General features: G+C 43.7%; 1 protein-coding gene across 1 annotated transcript in view; it reads right to left on the bottom strand.

Moving 5' to 3' along the window:
• Asb17 (ankyrin repeat and SOCS box-containing 17) overlaps positions 1-3346 on the bottom strand; it is a 12224-nt gene extending 8878 nt beyond the window's left edge. Inside the window, 1 exon segment of the mRNA NM_001109676.2 lies at positions 2931-3346. Coding sequence (NP_001103146.1) covers positions 2931-3331 — 401 coding nt within the window. The 5' untranslated portion in view covers positions 3332-3346.
• Positions 3347-16311: the final 12965 nt, after the last annotated feature.

Here is a 16311-nt window from a genome sequence, read left to right as displayed (position 1 = left end):
ACGCAGTTTCATCCAGAACCATGATTATCAACCGCTCTTCATTTATTTCAACGAGTACTGACTGCGTGCTAAGCGACAGCTGCAGTTTTAGGTACCCATATTGGTGAATGGAATAAAACCCTTGCTGTCTCTCTTAATGTGATGTCAATGACTAACGAGTCAGGACGGACACAGCAAACAAGCCTCCCTCACAGAGTCTGGAGAAGACAGTGAAGGAGATAAATCTGCAGCCAAGATAAAGTAGAGCAGAGGAGGTGGAACAGGTACACCAGGAGATGCAGGAGCACTGAGACAGGACGTTACTGAAAGGCTCCATCAGGGCAAAGGCTAGGAGACCCATTTACTCAGCTGTATCACTGTGTGGGTGCCTGGAAGGGAGAATAAGGGAGTCAGTGTGGACCGAAGGGTAAAGCCAGGGCCAGGGGAGACAGCAAGCCACCTTATGAAGAGCATCACGCACTGTGCGAGAAAGTCTCTTGGCTCCAAATGGAATGGATACACATGAGGCCTGGGCTGTAGGAGCAGCATGGCCTTCCCTTTGTTCATTGCACAGCATGTGGAAAGGTGCTGCTTAGTGTAGGACGGGGTGAGAGCAGTGCAGGCACCCATATCTGCCACTGCTCGCAGGTAGACAGAACCAACAGATGTCCTAACAGATTAGATGTAGAAACAGAGACATCAAAGATGGCAGGCACTCTGTATCTAGCCACGTGCTGCACACCTCGACATGAGTATTCCCTGGGAAGCTCAAACTGCTATGTCCAAAACGGATTTAATAGGTGTCTAGTTGTTCTTGATAGTTCATATCGGAACCATTGAGGTTATCTGAATAATAACCCATCAGGATGACAGAGGGAATTTCTAGAGCCTGATGTTATAACTGGCAAGTAAATACATGAGCTGTACCTAGAAATAATCATGTTACGTCAAATAAGCTAATACCTGGAAGTCAAATATCATGTTCTCTTTCATGTCCGGTGTGTGTGTGTGTGTGTGTGTGTAAATAAAAAATTTGAATAGTAATGGGAGGAAGACAAGATATTAATGCTTCATCTTATAAACAATTTAGACTTAAATTTGTATGTAGATACATGTATGACAATGTGGTGTGGATGTAAAAGGGGAACTACTAGGAAACATGATAGGATGAGGCATGGGAGGTAGCTGGGGAGGGAATGAGTAAGGCACAGTCACACCAATTCATGGACAAGTCACAATGAAGCCATTGTTTTGTATACCAGCTTTAAAAGGTTGACACATTAAGAGAGTTGCCTTGGTAAGAGATGACATTGGCCCCACCTGGGCCAGACATGAGGCGATATCATGGAACTAAGTAGGATCTGATTTTATAGACAGTCAAAAGCACTTGTTGAAGCGATGGCAAGGGAGTACAAGAACAAGGATAAATCCCAAATGTCTGCCAGTCAGTATTCTGTTTTATTCCAGGTGGCAACTTCTGACAACAGCAGAAGAGGTTGGAGCTAGAGATAACAATTTAGATGATTCTGCATCCACATCAGAATTTATCAACTTAAAAACTGCCCCATACATAGAGGGGAGTGAGCAAGGCAGCCCAAATGTAGCATGTTTGCCCAGTGAGAGTGTGGGCATGGACATGACAGGCCTCAAGCTCGCCCCAGCACCACGCTTAGGAATGTGTCAGTCACAATTCACTCCCTCTTTCATTTTCCATTAAAATTTTTCCTTTCCCTTGCCCATGTTTAATTCTCCGTTTCCTCTATTTTATTATACTTTTCTTGTCCACCGGCCTGACCAAGGATATGCCTGGGCTTTAAGCTAGTTAGTCAAAGCTGTAACTACATAAAACAACATTTAAAATGACAAAAAGTCATGTCTTCATTAGGGTTTCGTTTCTGTAAAGAGACATCATGACCAAAGCAACTCTTATAAAGGACAACATTTAACTGGGGCTGACTTATCGTTTCAGAGATTCAGTCCCTTATCACAGCAGGGAGCATGGTAACATCCAAGCAGACATGGAGAAAGCGCTGAGAGTTCTACATCTTGATCCACAGGCAGCAGAAGGGGACTGTCTTGTGTAGGCAGCTAGGAGGAGGCTCTCTTCCACACTGGGCGGAACTTGAGCCCTAGGAGGCCTCAAAGCTTGGCTACACAGTGACACACTTCCTCCAACAAGGCCACACCTCCTAAAAGTGCCACTTCCCATGGGTCAAGGATATTCAATCCACCCCAAGTCCTAATGGGTGTTTTATTTGCTATTTCAGACCCCCAGCTACCCATTCCTGTGCTGGGATGATCATTCAGGAACACAGTCCTGCATGCTCTGAGCCTTAGAGTGATGCAGCCAGGAAGCATGGCTACTCCAGGCCTAACCCATCTTGCCTAGTCTCTGATCTGGGCCTGTCACTGTGCACAGGATGTGACGCATAAACGTTTTGTTGAATGAAGGAGTCAATACACAACTGTTCTAATCAGGCTTGAGACCTGAAACCAGAGAACTAATTGACATTGGATCAAACTCTTGAGCTACCAGACAGTCAAGCTGGAGTTTTTAATTTCCTAAACATTGTCAGACAGATTGACAAGTTCGGGCTGTAAAGAGTTGGCCTTGTAAGGAACATGGTTTTCACTGGACTCAGTTGTGGAACTGTGCTGATGGAGCACCACTTGGTGACAGGAAGGTTCTGAGTGAACTGTGCCCACCCTGCAGTCTCAGTAGGCCGAGAGAAGTGACCACAGCACACCATAAGGACAGGTCTGTTCCTTTTTAAGGTATTTTTAGTGCATTTGCTAACATTGCTCTACTCAGCAGATCCACTATGACACGACAGTGCACACTACAGGTACAGCTCACGGTCCACGCATCCCCACCATGCAAGTTGATCTAAGAAGACAGCACCACACTCACTCCAGGCACACTTCTCCCTCTGGACAAACCATGAAATTACCTCCATATGAGTGCTAGGCTGCAGCTTCTGTCTTGGACATAGTCCTTCGTCTTCTTGAGAAGCAGTTCCACAAAGTCAGGGTTACCTTTTCTGGCGAAAACCCAATACAGAATGGTATTCACACATATTTCAGTAAACTCGAGGTTAAAATTGAGTTCGAAACGGTGTCCCGACTTTTCCACAAAAGCAATATAGTCAGTGAGGAGTATGTCAAAGCCATCCAAGTCAACATACCTCAGAATTTTTGCCAGCGTTCTGTAAATCCTGGGTTCATAGCAGTGGTACCCCCACTGACCCAGAAACTGCAAAGAGGGCCTCTTAACTATCTTGTCAATGAGGTTGCAGAATATATTGCCTCTTGGAAAAGAAGTCTTCCGGCATAATTTAGAAGAGTTATTCATTGCTTCTTAAGGGTAGAGAGAACACGGTGGGCAGTCATACTGCCATTCTTCAGTTACATGCTTTGATAATGTAGTAGCCTCTACTCCAGACACAGACATGCCCACCAGCAGCCAGAGCAAGGGCAGCAGGGGGTGACATCACAATACTTGCCGAGCTGTCATCAGTCCGGGTCAGAAAACTAAGGCAGTTGTGAAGTTAGTGGCATTTGAGAAACCCAGAGGACAACGACAGTATGCAGAGAGCTAAGAGCAAATAATTTTAACTTTAAGGAAAATTCCACCCAGTCTGTGCCATGCATCTCTCAGGTGTGAGAAGCACCCTGTATACATCACACTGCATATTAATATTAATTAATAATGTGAACCTAATCAGGTACAACTGAGTTCTGCATGATTCCTGCCTACTCTTGTTCTCATAGGTTCTTTCCCATGCAGTAGGTACTTGCCATCCCCACACATACAACCCAGTAAACAAAATCTAGAAATGCGGTCTTAGAACTTTTTTCTGCAAACCTGGCAGAATCTATATAATTGGAACCTCATTTAAAAAAATAAACATAGATGATTTGATATTAACATTAGAAATACAATTACTTAGATAATATAAGGATGTATACTAAAGTTTTAGCCCTTTAATAAACAAAATCAAGGCAGGAAATATAGTTTAAATGGAGAACACTGGTTCTGTATTTTCAGAGAACAGAATTGGTCCATGCATTGGTAATTTGGTGTCTCCATGGAAGGCTGAAGACCTGGAGTTTCCTATCCTGTCACTTGGCTGACACACCCCATTTCTGTATCTTAGATGAAGTGTATTACATAACAAGCAGCTCACAGGGCCAGTGAGACAGCTCAGCCCAAAGGTGCACTGCCAAGCCTAGGAACCGGAGTTCGATCCCCAGAACCCAGATGTTAGGAAAGAATTGATTTCTGCAAGTTACCCTCTGAATACATGCACACAGCGAGATCTGCACATACACGCACATATATGCACACATGCACATACCTACTTATGCACATACACAGAGAACATGCACACATGCAAGAATGAGACTCATCAAATCAGCATTAAAAAAAAACCACCAAAATCCACAAGGTTATATTACTGCTTAAAAGTCTGAGTGTGCCATTGACTTCTGAGAGACAGGGAAATCCGGGGGTGGATTAATCGGAACTTATTCAGTCGGGTTTAATTCTGCAAATTTTCCCCATGTTTTGTTCAGCCACAGTTATGTAGCTCCTTTTATCATTATGTTTATATCGTGGTGAATCTTCATACCCATCCGTATCCATACTCGATGGATGAACTAATATCTTTTAAAAGATGTTTAAATGTTGAGTGTTTCCATCTAGAAACTTAAGATGGACATTCAGTCATTTAAGTCTCCCAATTGCGACTTCTTCTTCTAAAAGGGCTTTATTTCCTTGCGTTATCTGTGTGTACCTATGAGCAGAGGCCAGAAGGAGGAAAGTACCAGTCTGAATCTTTTCGTGTGGGCACAGTCTCTCCCCGAGCTCCAGCGATCCCCCTGCCTCTGGACTCCTGCCCTCACGATTGCACAGCTGACACTTGCCTGTAGAATTCTCTCTCCAGCCCCAGGTTTTCCTTATCCTTCATCAACAACCTTGACACATCTCTCCATACGTTTGTTTGTTTCTGTGTATTTTATATTGTTTATTTATATTTGGAATGGAATTTTTCCCATCCTATAACCTAGCTATCAGTTTTTGAAATGTTAAAAAAAAATACTTGAATTCTCCATATGGATTTTACTGCCAGAAATACGACTAGACTTTCTTGTTAGCCATGTTCTCTTCTAGTTTCTTCTTTTTGCATCTTCCCAAGACAAAGTGTCATCTGAAAATAAAAATAATTTTGACATTTTGAGGTCAACGAAGATTTGTATCCACTTCTGTTTCCCGCCTTGCTTACTGGGTAGGAATTTCAAGCCAGTGTTAGACAACTGTTGCTAGAACGTTCATTGCTTTGCCCTCATCCTTCAAAAGAAACATCAATGGCCAAAGACTTCCTGTGCCTCTTCCACAGCACATGGGGACTTGTCTCCTGTACCCGAAGAAGCTTTAGGCCCTTCAGCTGTTGCTTCAGGTAGCACTGCGGTGGATGGAGAATGGCAAGGACAGAAGGCTCTGTACTTGGACCTCTGCTAAGGCCCCTTTCCCTTGTAAGTGTGACCATAGCTAGGCCTACTTAAGCAAGCATTCATCAGGCACATGTATTAACTTCAACCAAACGTCTCCATTGATTTCATTAGGTGACTATTCACCCAGTGGCCCACTGGGTAAAGACATGAGTTGATGGGACTGCATTTCATAAATCTCCCGCTCTTCTGTTTGATGCAAACCCCACTCAGTTAAGGGACCTTACTCTTTTTAAATTTTCTATTTACTTCATTCATATTGGTGTCTTGCCCGAACGTAAATTGTGTGCCACTAGTATGTCTGGTGACCAAGCAATTTAGAAGAGGACATCAGATCCCCTGGAACTGTAGTTACAGATGGTTGCGGGTGCTAGGACTTGAACCGATGTCCTTTGGAAGAACAGCTGGTGCTCTTAACTGCAGAGCTGTCCCTCCAGCCCCTAAGACTCCATTCTTTGATTATTCCCCCATAGCTGGTAGTATTTTGACTGCTGTTAAAAAATGGGAAGAGTTTGTTGAGATATCTTTTCCATTATTATTACATTTATTTATTTTATGCGGGGAAGTGGCATTAAGATTATAAACCAGTGAGGGAGACAGACTGTGAACATAGAGTGCTGTGCTGGGTGTTACAGAAGCATTCGCCAAGCAGAGCAGACAGGAATGCGCACTGGCGAAGTCTCTCCGAAGAAATTACACTCATGCCAACATCTCTAACTGATGCCATTTGAATGAGAAGAGAGTAGGGTGTTTCTTGACATAGAAGACACTGGAGAGAGACCAATTCAGCATTAAAACCAAATAAAACCATTGTCTTTTTTCACTAGTACTTTGATTTCTGACCTTCCTGATATTACTTTTTACAATTAGCATTCATTTTTAATAGCTTCTCAAGCTGCTAGCTGTTTTTCTTTACGTCCTTTACCTTGGCTTAATAAAAATATTTGGGAAAAATATTTAGGGTTATATGTTTTCTGTTGGCCATCTTATAGATGAAAATCATACTTTTTGTTGGCTCTCTCTGTCTCTTTGTCTCTGTCTGTCTCTGTCTCTCTGTCTCTCTCTCTGTGTGTGTGTGTGTATATGTATGTTGTGTGTGTGTTTGTGTGATATCTCTGTCTCAGGTCAGTGTGTATATGTGTGTTTGTCTGCCAGTGTATATGCCTGTATGTGCTGTATGTGCTTATGCATGTGTGACTTGCTTGTGCACGTATGTGGCAGCCAGAGGTTGATGTCCAGTGTCTGCCTCTATCATTTTTTTTTTTTGATGCAAGTTTCTCTCTCTTGATGAACCTAGAACTCACCAACCTCGAGGTGGCATGTCCTCGGCCCTAGTGTTACAAAGAATATATGACAAGAAGGTATGATTCATGTAACCAGAGATTTTTAGCTGGACTGACCAAAAATATGGGAAAGCGCTTTGAAAAATGACTTTCTTTGTTTGGATGTCATTACTTGTTAGCACACTTTATACTTTTAAGCACAAAAGCTTTTTTACTGTAGCTGTCTTCAGACACACCAGAAGAGGTCATTAGATCCCATTACAGATGGTTGTGAGCCACTATGTGGCTGCTGGGAATTGAACTCAGGACCTCTGGAAGAGCACTCAGTGCTCCTAACCACTGAGCCATCTCACCAGCCCAAGCACAGAAGCTTTTCAACTTTTATCTTGCTTTTTTTTTTAGATAATTATTAACCCTAAATCATCATTGCCAACCACAATAATTAGATATTTTTAAATTCCTATTTTTATCACAATACCCTGTTTTTGTATAGAAAGTCGCTGGAAAACTTTTTAGGTTTTAATTCTCCAGGGAAAAGTAGTGACTGGTCCTGACCCAGGAGCTGCTTTCCAGACTGAATAGCACTAAATCTCTTCCCCTTTCCTAGAGAAGATGAGGAGATGACTCCCTGACTTCTCCATTGTACCTCAGAGTGAAGCTATCTTGAAGCAATCTTTAAACACCACTCAATGTGATGTGCCTGCCCCTGGCAAATGACATTTCAAACTGTGATTCTTTTTGCCCTCAAAGCAGGAAGGTCTGTTCTTTCCTGTAGTCAGAGTGATTTAAATGAAGTTAATTTACCAGGTCAGGATCTAACTTGTGACTTCTCAGATGCCTTTATTTCCATTACAAATTAGCTGAGGCAAGGGCGCCTCTGACTCAAGGACTCTGGAGACCACAGGAAAACATTATTAATTTGAACTCTCTTGTTTTCGAATTGCTGGTCGTGTGGGCAAGGGGATTAATGCCACTGGGCAAGATAATCTGAGGTGGAAATCAATGAGGGGGATCACTAGACTGCTCTAGCCCATTAAGTGCAGTGCCCCACAGAGCCAGTACTGAAAAAACAGGGAAGGCCATTGAGTCTTTGCCCTCCCTAGCCATTCCCAGTGTGTGTCCCCTGTTTTCCAGTGAACTCCGCCTGCCATTCTGTCTCTCCTGAATTTAGAGATTATGAGGGCCCAGAACCAACAAAGAGCAGAACACCATTCCAAAGACACCAGGGATTCCCTGTTTTCACTCTTATTATTTATTTACATCTCAAGTGGCCAAGATTACCCTCGACTTGGATATTTGGCTCTGAGAATGACCTTGAGCTTCTTATCTTCCTGTCTCTGCCCCAGTGCATTAATGGCAGGCCCAGGTCACCACACCTACTTTATGTGGTGCTGCTGATGGACCCCAAGAGCATCATGCAGGCTGGGGGAGCAAGCCACCAGCTGAGCTGCATCTTCAGCTCTCGTCATTTTAAACTGATACCCAAGAACATTATTTGCAAGACATATCCAGATCTTCTAATATTTATCTCTTGGTTGTTCCCAAGGCATCTTAAAAATATGGCAGCTTCAGATCCAAATCTCTGGTCTACCAGATGTCTACTTAGATGTCAACTTTCCAGCATAACTGTGAATTCAGATGCTCAAAAGAGCAAGTGTGTCTTAAGTCTTTTATCGATAACTTGGCAACTAATGGATTTGGGTGGGAGGTTACCCCTCTGGTTCCGTGACATTTCATACTCAGATGTGACTATGTCTCAGAGTGCTTAGCTGTCTTGGAAGGCCTTCCTTGCTTCATAAGTGACACTATCCATCCACCCAGGATCAATGTCTCTTACTCTCATCAGTCTGTATCCACCCAGGATCAATGCCTCTCATCAGTCTGTGCACTTCTACAAGCTTCAGCTTTCATGTCCTGGGCGAGAAGTGCGCAGTCTGCAGCTCATCTTTCTCTTCTGAGGCTGAGTCTCAAGGAACTCTCATTGGCCATGACTCCTCCATCCCCTCACTGCCATAGTAACCCTTCCCATACAGAATGCTCCTTAGTGCTTCCCAAGCCAGCCCTTCCTATTACAGCAGTGCATGGGTCTGTATCAATTAGGTCCCTGCGTTTGCCTGGATTCTTCGGTTACACCTTTTTTTTTTCTTTTGAAATTAAGACTGCAAAACCAGATTAGTTTGCTTTTGAAATAACCACTAGTTTTCTGGTCATACTGTAGGACACAAACCAAGGTATTTGAAGCATTTCACAGTGGTGTCTAAGCCAGGTGTAGGTGAAGAGCAGTCAGGAAAGCACCAAACCGGGCAAAGATGGTGGTGCTAACTCCCACCCCCACCCTCAACACACACACACACACACACACACACACACACACACACACACACACACACACAATTGAGGATTAGATAAAGCAGAAGGGAGCATCCAGGAAGACTTCTGGGGTAATGAAGCACAACCAGACATGAACGTGGGATGGGCTCCTACAGAAGGAAGGGGGCCAGTAGAGGGGAACAGGAAGTGGGGGAGGAAGAGTGGAGCAAGAGGATCAACAACCACAAATATGTCTGGAAAATCTCCTAGTGGAAGCCATTACTTTGTGTAAAGTTCAGTTACCTGAACTGGTTAAGTTCTTCAGAAGGCAAGGCATGTTCATAGTACAAGCTAACGTAGAGATGGCTACGATGAGAGAACACGTGTGTTTTATGAGCTGTACATGTTGATATAGACTACAGAAGCTAGAGCAGATAAAGAGTGTGAATAACCCCCCCCAGATCTTTATCAATGTGGGGGAGTTAGGAGGATGACCGAATTGTCTATCCATATGCATACACATATTTAAAATAATTGATTTAGTAGTATATCTTTCAATATAAAATTGTATTTATTAAATCTCGTTTTAGCTATCAATCTTGTTTACATGTCAATTTATAGCATAAAGTATAAAAATAAATTATCTGACACAAATTCATAAAAAAATTAAAGATGACTTTTTTAAAAAAAGATTATTAAACCAACTTATTAGAAGTACTACAAAATATCTTAGGTCCTCCGAGAACATTTTACTTTATTCGACATCTGTTTCCATTGCTGTGAGCAGACACCATAGGCAAGGCAACTCTTATAAAGGACGACATTTAATTGGGGCTGGCCTACGGGTTCTGAGGTTCAGTCCATTTTCATCATGGTGGGAAGCAGGGCAGTGTCCAGGCAGGAATGGAGCTGAGAGATCAACATCTTGTTCTGAAAGCAAACAAAAGACTGCTGTCTTCAGGCAGCTAGGAGGAGGGTCTCAAAACCCATCCCTACAGCAACACACTTCCTCCAACAAGGCCACACCTACTCTAACAAGGCCACACCTACTCTAACAAGGCCACACCTACTCTAACAAGGCCACACCTCCTAGTAGTGGTACTCTCTGGGCCAAGCTTATTCAAACCTCCACAGACTGTTTCTTGGTTTCTGGATCAGTACATGTTTTAGTGGTTTTAACTAAGGAATCTGGCCATGTCTGAAAGAGCAAGTCTTAGTGGACACACATGCCAGCAATGTACACATTCTCCAGGCATTGGTGGAACCTGAGTGGGATGAACACGGAAGGCTCTGGAGCCTTTCCTTCTGTAAGGCACAAGCTTCCCGTCACAGCCTGTGCTCCCCACGCCCCTGTCTGTGCTCCAGCTCCGTGCTTAATCAGCTCAGTCTTCATAAATCAGTCCGCTACAAGGTTTGCATTGAAAAGGTGAGCTTGTCCCAGCGTAATTGACCTAGTGGGGATAATTTGAGCAACCTGATTGTAAACTTCAGCCTTGCTCCAGTGTGATTTCATCCATATGAAACCTGGCTCCCTCTCCCTGAATATCCATGAGTTAGTTATGCCCATCTTCCCTTTGCTTCCCTGTCTCATATGTAACACTGTGGTGTAGACCTAGTGGGGATAAAAGATACCATTTTATTTTTTTATATTTTTACAACAACATCTGCACCACGTGGCACGACAACAGACCGGTCTCTGGATGTATTCTCCCACCCACAGTGCATGGTGGCAGCAGATACAGTTCTGTATGTCCTCTGCCCAGATTCCTGGGCACCTTTCCCCACCTTTGCTGTGTGGCACGGTGGTTGGCAGGGCTCTGGGGAGACGCCCTTAAGGAGGTATCATCTATATCAGGCTGCCTTGTAGGCAAGTCTGAGAGAAGTGTTTTGTGAATTGCGACCTAAATGTGTGCAGGACCTCTGAAGGTGGCCCAAGAACAAAAGACACAGAAGAAAGCAAGCTTTGGGTGCTTGCTTGGACTTCGCTCTTCGTGGTGAGCTCAACTGAGCTGCTGCTGCATGTTACAAATGAGGACTGATGACCAGAGGCCATCAGTAACCCTGTGGAACACAGTGAGTGCCAGATTGCAGCACTGAGGCTCCCAGTCTGCAACAAAAGATGGGACTTGTTGCTTCTCTGGTGTGGGACAGCCACCGTACCGCTCTGACTTATCCCCACCATAAAAGTCAACCCATTGAATCCTCTTCAAATACATATTTATTGTATCTGTTCTGTTCCCTAAGAGAGCACCGAGGCATACAGACACAATGGTTTGTATGAGCCACCGACATCCCTGTGTATGTCCCTGGCAGTCTCTGTCACCTGAACATACCCACCTTTGTTCTGTGCCCCCTACCTTCTGCTGGCTGGTGAGAACACTGTCCACCCTGCCACATCAGGTTGCACTGTGGAACTGTCTGCTGCTGCCCCTCTCCTCAGCAGCACCATTCCTCCCTGTCTCTCCACCCGGCCTATTCTCCACTCTGTCCTTTTCTCAGTTTCTTTGTTTTGTTTTGTTTTTTTTTTTAATTATTAACTTGAGTATTTCTTATATACATTTCGAATGTTATTCCCTTTCCCGGTTTCCGGGCAAACATCCCCCTCCCCCCTCCCCTTCCTTATGGGTGTTCCCCTCCCAACCCTCCCCCCATTGCCGCCCTCCCCCCATAGACTAGTTCACTGGGGGTTCAGTCTTAGCAGGACCCAGGGCTTCCCCTTCCACTGGTGCTCTTACTAGGATATTCATTGCTACATATGGGGTCAGAGTCCAGGGTCAGTCCATGTATAGTCTTTAGGTAGTGGCTTAGTCCTGGAAGCTCTGGTTGCTTGGCATTGTTGTACTTTTGGGGTCTCGAGCCCCTTCAAGCTCTTCCAGTTCTTTCTCTGATTCCTTCAACAGGGGACCTATTCTCAGTTCAGTGGTTTGCTGCTGGCATTCGCCTCTGTATTTGCTGTATTCTGGCTGTGTCTCTCAGGAGCGATCTACATCCGGCTCCTGTCGGTCTGCACTTCTTTGCTTCATCCATCTTGTCTAATTGGGTGGCTGTATATGTATGGGCCACATGTGGGGCAGGCTCTGAATGGGTGTTCCTTCAGTCTCTGTTTTAATCTTTGCCTCTCCCTTCCCTGCCAAGGGTATTCTTTTTCCTCATTTAAAGAAGGAGTGAAGCATTCACATTTTGATCATCCGTCTTGAGTTTTGTTTGTTCTAGGGATCTAGGGTAATTCAAGCATTTGGGCTAATAGCCACTTATCAATGAGTGCATACCATGTATGTCTTTCTGTGATTGGGTTAGCTCACTCAGGATGATATTTTCCAGTTCCAACCATTTGCCTACGAATTTCATAAACTCGTTGTTTTTGATAGCTGAGTAATATTCCATTGTGTAGATGTACCACATTTTCTGTATCCATTCCTCTGTTGAAGGGCATCTGGGTTCTTTCCATTTTCTGGCTATTATAAATAAGGCTGCGATGAACATAGTGGAGCACGTGTCTCTTTTATATGTTGAGGCATCTTTTGGGTATATGCCCAAGAGAGGTATAGCTGGATCCTCAGGCAGTTCAATGTCCAATTTTCTGAGGAACCTCCAGACTGATTTCCAGAATGGTTTTACCAGTCTGCAATCCCACCAACAATGGAGGAGTGTTCCTCTTTCTCCACATCCTCGCCAGCATCTGCTGTCACCTGAGTTTTTGATCTTAGCCATTCTCACTGGTGTGAGGTGAAATCTCAGGGTTGTTTTGATTTGCATTTCCCTTATGACTAAAGATGTTGAACATTTCTTTAGGTGTTTCTCAGCCATTCGGCATTCCTCAGCTGTGAATTCTTTGTTTAGCTCTGAACCCCATTTTTTAATAGGGTTATTTGTTTCCCTGCGGTCTACCTTCTTGAGTTCTTTGTATATTTTGGATATAAGGCCTCTATCTGTTGTAGGATTGGTAAAGATCTTTTCCCAATCTGTTGGTTGCCGTTTTGTCCTAACCACAGTGTCCTTTGCCTTACAGAAGCTTTGCAGTTTTATGAGATCCCATTTGTCGATTCTTGATCTTAGAGCATAAGCCATTGGTGTTTTGTTCAGGAAATTTTTTCCAGTGCCTATGTGTTCCAGATGCTTCCCTAGTTTTTCTTCTATTAGTTTGAGTGTGTCTGGTTTGATGTGGAGGTCCTTGATCCACTTGGACTTAAGCTTTGTACAGGGTGATAAGCATGGATCGATCTGCATTCTTCTACATGTTGCCCTCCAGTTGAACCAGCACCATTTGCTGAAAATGCTATCTTTTTTCCATTGGATGGTTTTGGCTCCTTTGTCAAAAATCAAGTGACCATAGGTGTGTGGGTTCATTTCTGGGTCTTCAATTCTATTCCATTGGTCTATCTGTCTGTCTCTGTACCAATACCATGCAGTTTTTATCACTATTGCTCTGTAATACTGCTTGAGTTCAGGGATAGTGATTCCCCCTGAAGTCCTTTTATTGTTGAGGATAGCTTTAGCTATCCTGGGTTTTTTGTTATTCCAGATGAATTTGCAAATTGTTCTGTCTAACTCTTTGAAGAATTGGATTGGTATTTTGATGGGGATTGCATTGAATCTGTAGATTGCTTTTGGTAAAATGGCCATTTTTACTATATGAATCCTGCCAATCCATGAGTTTCTTTGTTAAACCTTGGACCCCACACGGGTGGAAGGCAGACTGTGAGCTCAGGAGCAGAGAAGGTGTTTCTTTCTCCTTTATGCACTCAGCACCAACTACAATGCCTGATACAAAATAGCCATCCAAGACCAGAGGGCTGAGTCAGGATTGGAAAGCCATGCACAGAATCCACCTTATTCAACCTTCCTGTGAGCCCTTCTACTTCTGTTCTCCTGGTTTTGCTCGGGAGTGAACAGGTCATTTAAGACATTTTGCATCACACTCTGTCTGCAGGGTTCCACTGTGGGCTTTTCACAAGAACATTGTACAGAAAGTAATCCCCTCCGTCCGAGGACACAGGTCAGTGTCACCACACCAATTGGACAGTTTATTTATTGAGCTGTTATTTTTCTTTATAGATGCCTTATTTTAGAACACACAGCTTTAAAAAGGAATGACCTAAAATATCTGTAAGGAAAGAGAAGTAGGCGGTTGGCCTTGACGTTACTGACACTGTAATAAGGCAACGTGAGCTGCATGGTCGTAATAACTAACAACAAGACAGACGGAGTCCACCCAGTCTGTAGTCTCATCACAACAAATAACTCAGGCGACAATGGCACACGGGATGAATGACAAGCCGCTTTGATCAATACTGCACTACTCATCCTGTGTCTTCAATCCAAGAGGATAATGTTGGGATATTTTTATTTCAACGTGGCTCAAACAATTTACGTGTTGTCGGTCACAAGAAAGACAATGTGCAGTGTGTATATTAGTGTGTGCCGGGAATTGTACTTGACAAATTAATAAATACCTCGTGGCGCCATTTAGTTTTTAAAATTATGTGTTTATGTGTGCATTATGTGTGTATACTTGTGCCTGTACACGGGTGTGGTCACCCGAGTGCAGGTCAGAGGTGTCAGATCCTCCAGAGCTGTAGTGAGAGTTACAGGTTTGAGCTCCTTGATGTGGGTACTGGGAACCAATTCGGGTCCTCTGTGAGAACGGATTGAGCTCTCAACCACTCAGCCATGTCACAGATCCCCCTGTCTCTTAAACCTTAGCACCCTGTTATATTAGCTGGGGTTCTTCAGGGGATGGAGTGTGTGTGTGTGTGTGTGTGTGTGTGTGTGTGTGTGTGTGTGTATGCCAACTATGCACACACACAAATGCACATGTATTTGTGCATACACACACACCACACACATATATATGCACCAACCATGCACACACACACACACACACACACACACACACACACACACACACAGAGGCATCATAGAGGCTGTAGGTTCGAGATCATCCCTGCTTTGTAGAGGAGGAAGAAGAAATCCCAGAGATTCCCCCAGTAAACACAACCCATGAACAGCAGGTGACCTTCTCCAAGCTTGGTCTGCCTGACCAAATTACTTTTATTTTTTCTTTGTAATTCACAACCTTGGCTTTTTTGGTTGGTTGGTGAGAATAAAATTTCAAACGTGAATGTCAACACATGTGTAAACACAGCATATCTAGCATTTTTGGAAGAATTAGCATTAGACGTATTATCAGGGATGGAGAGACGGTTCTGTCAGCAAAATGCTTGTCATGTAAATATGAATCTGGATCTCCAGCACTGTAGTGACACATCTGCACACCCAGAGGCAGGGGGATACCCAGGACTTGTTGACCAGCCAGTCTGGATGAATTGCTGTCCTCCAGGTTCAGGGAAAAAACCTGTTTCAAAAAATAAGGCAGAGAGTGATTGAGAAAGACACCGGATGGTGACTTCTGGCCTGCACACATGTGTGTACCTCCAAACACATGCACACACAAGATAGAACAAGAGAAATTACCATTAGCTTATTAATGTAAGCCTTTGTCTTAGAAACCTCAGCAGTGAAGATGCCAAGGTGGACTGGAAAGGAAGCTATATTTGACCAACATTAATTGTGACTCTTTCCCTTGGTTTCTCAGCATAATAATAAAAAAGTGTAAGTCACCAGACGAGCGATTTCTCCAGTATATCCTCTTGCAAAGATAATGTTACCTTTGGCACAGATAACGCCTTATTCTTGCTGATGTCGTTAGAAAATGACAAGGTCGGCCAGAATGAGAAATTGACAGGGTCTCTGTCTCCCCAGTTTTTAATAAGCATTGTCAAAAGAAATAATAATCAGGTCTGAGCTTGTGTGTCCTTGAAGCACCTTTAAAGTGCTCCTTAGCAAAGCTAAGGGAGACCAGGAGCAGTCAGGGAAAGACAGATACTCTGAGTGCATTTCCTTTGTCTATTAGAGGTGATAGAAGTAAAATGCCTCTCGGTGGTTCAGATGCCAGGGATGCTTTTTCTTGGATGTTGGAAAATGGTAGTAAAGTAAGGCCTGGTGGGTTAATATGCTGTGTGCTCTAACGTGTACGTGAAACACATGCCTGGTAGGTTAATATGCTGTGTGCTCTAAAGTGTACATGAAACACATGCCTGGTGGTTTAGTCAGCTGTGTGCTCTAACATGTACATGGGACACAGGCCTGGTGGGTTAATAATCTGTGTGTTCTAACGTGTACACAGGACACAGGCCTGGTGAATGAGTACATTGTGTGCTCTAACATG

Source organism: Rattus norvegicus, chromosome 2, assembly GCF_021556685.1.
Source record: "Rattus norvegicus strain SHRSP/BbbUtx chromosome 2, alternate assembly SHRSP_T2T, whole genome shotgun sequence".
In the NCBI taxonomy this organism is placed as follows: domain Eukaryota; kingdom Metazoa; phylum Chordata; class Mammalia; order Rodentia; family Muridae; genus Rattus; species Rattus norvegicus.
This window is presented reverse-complemented; position numbering and strand designations above follow the sequence as displayed.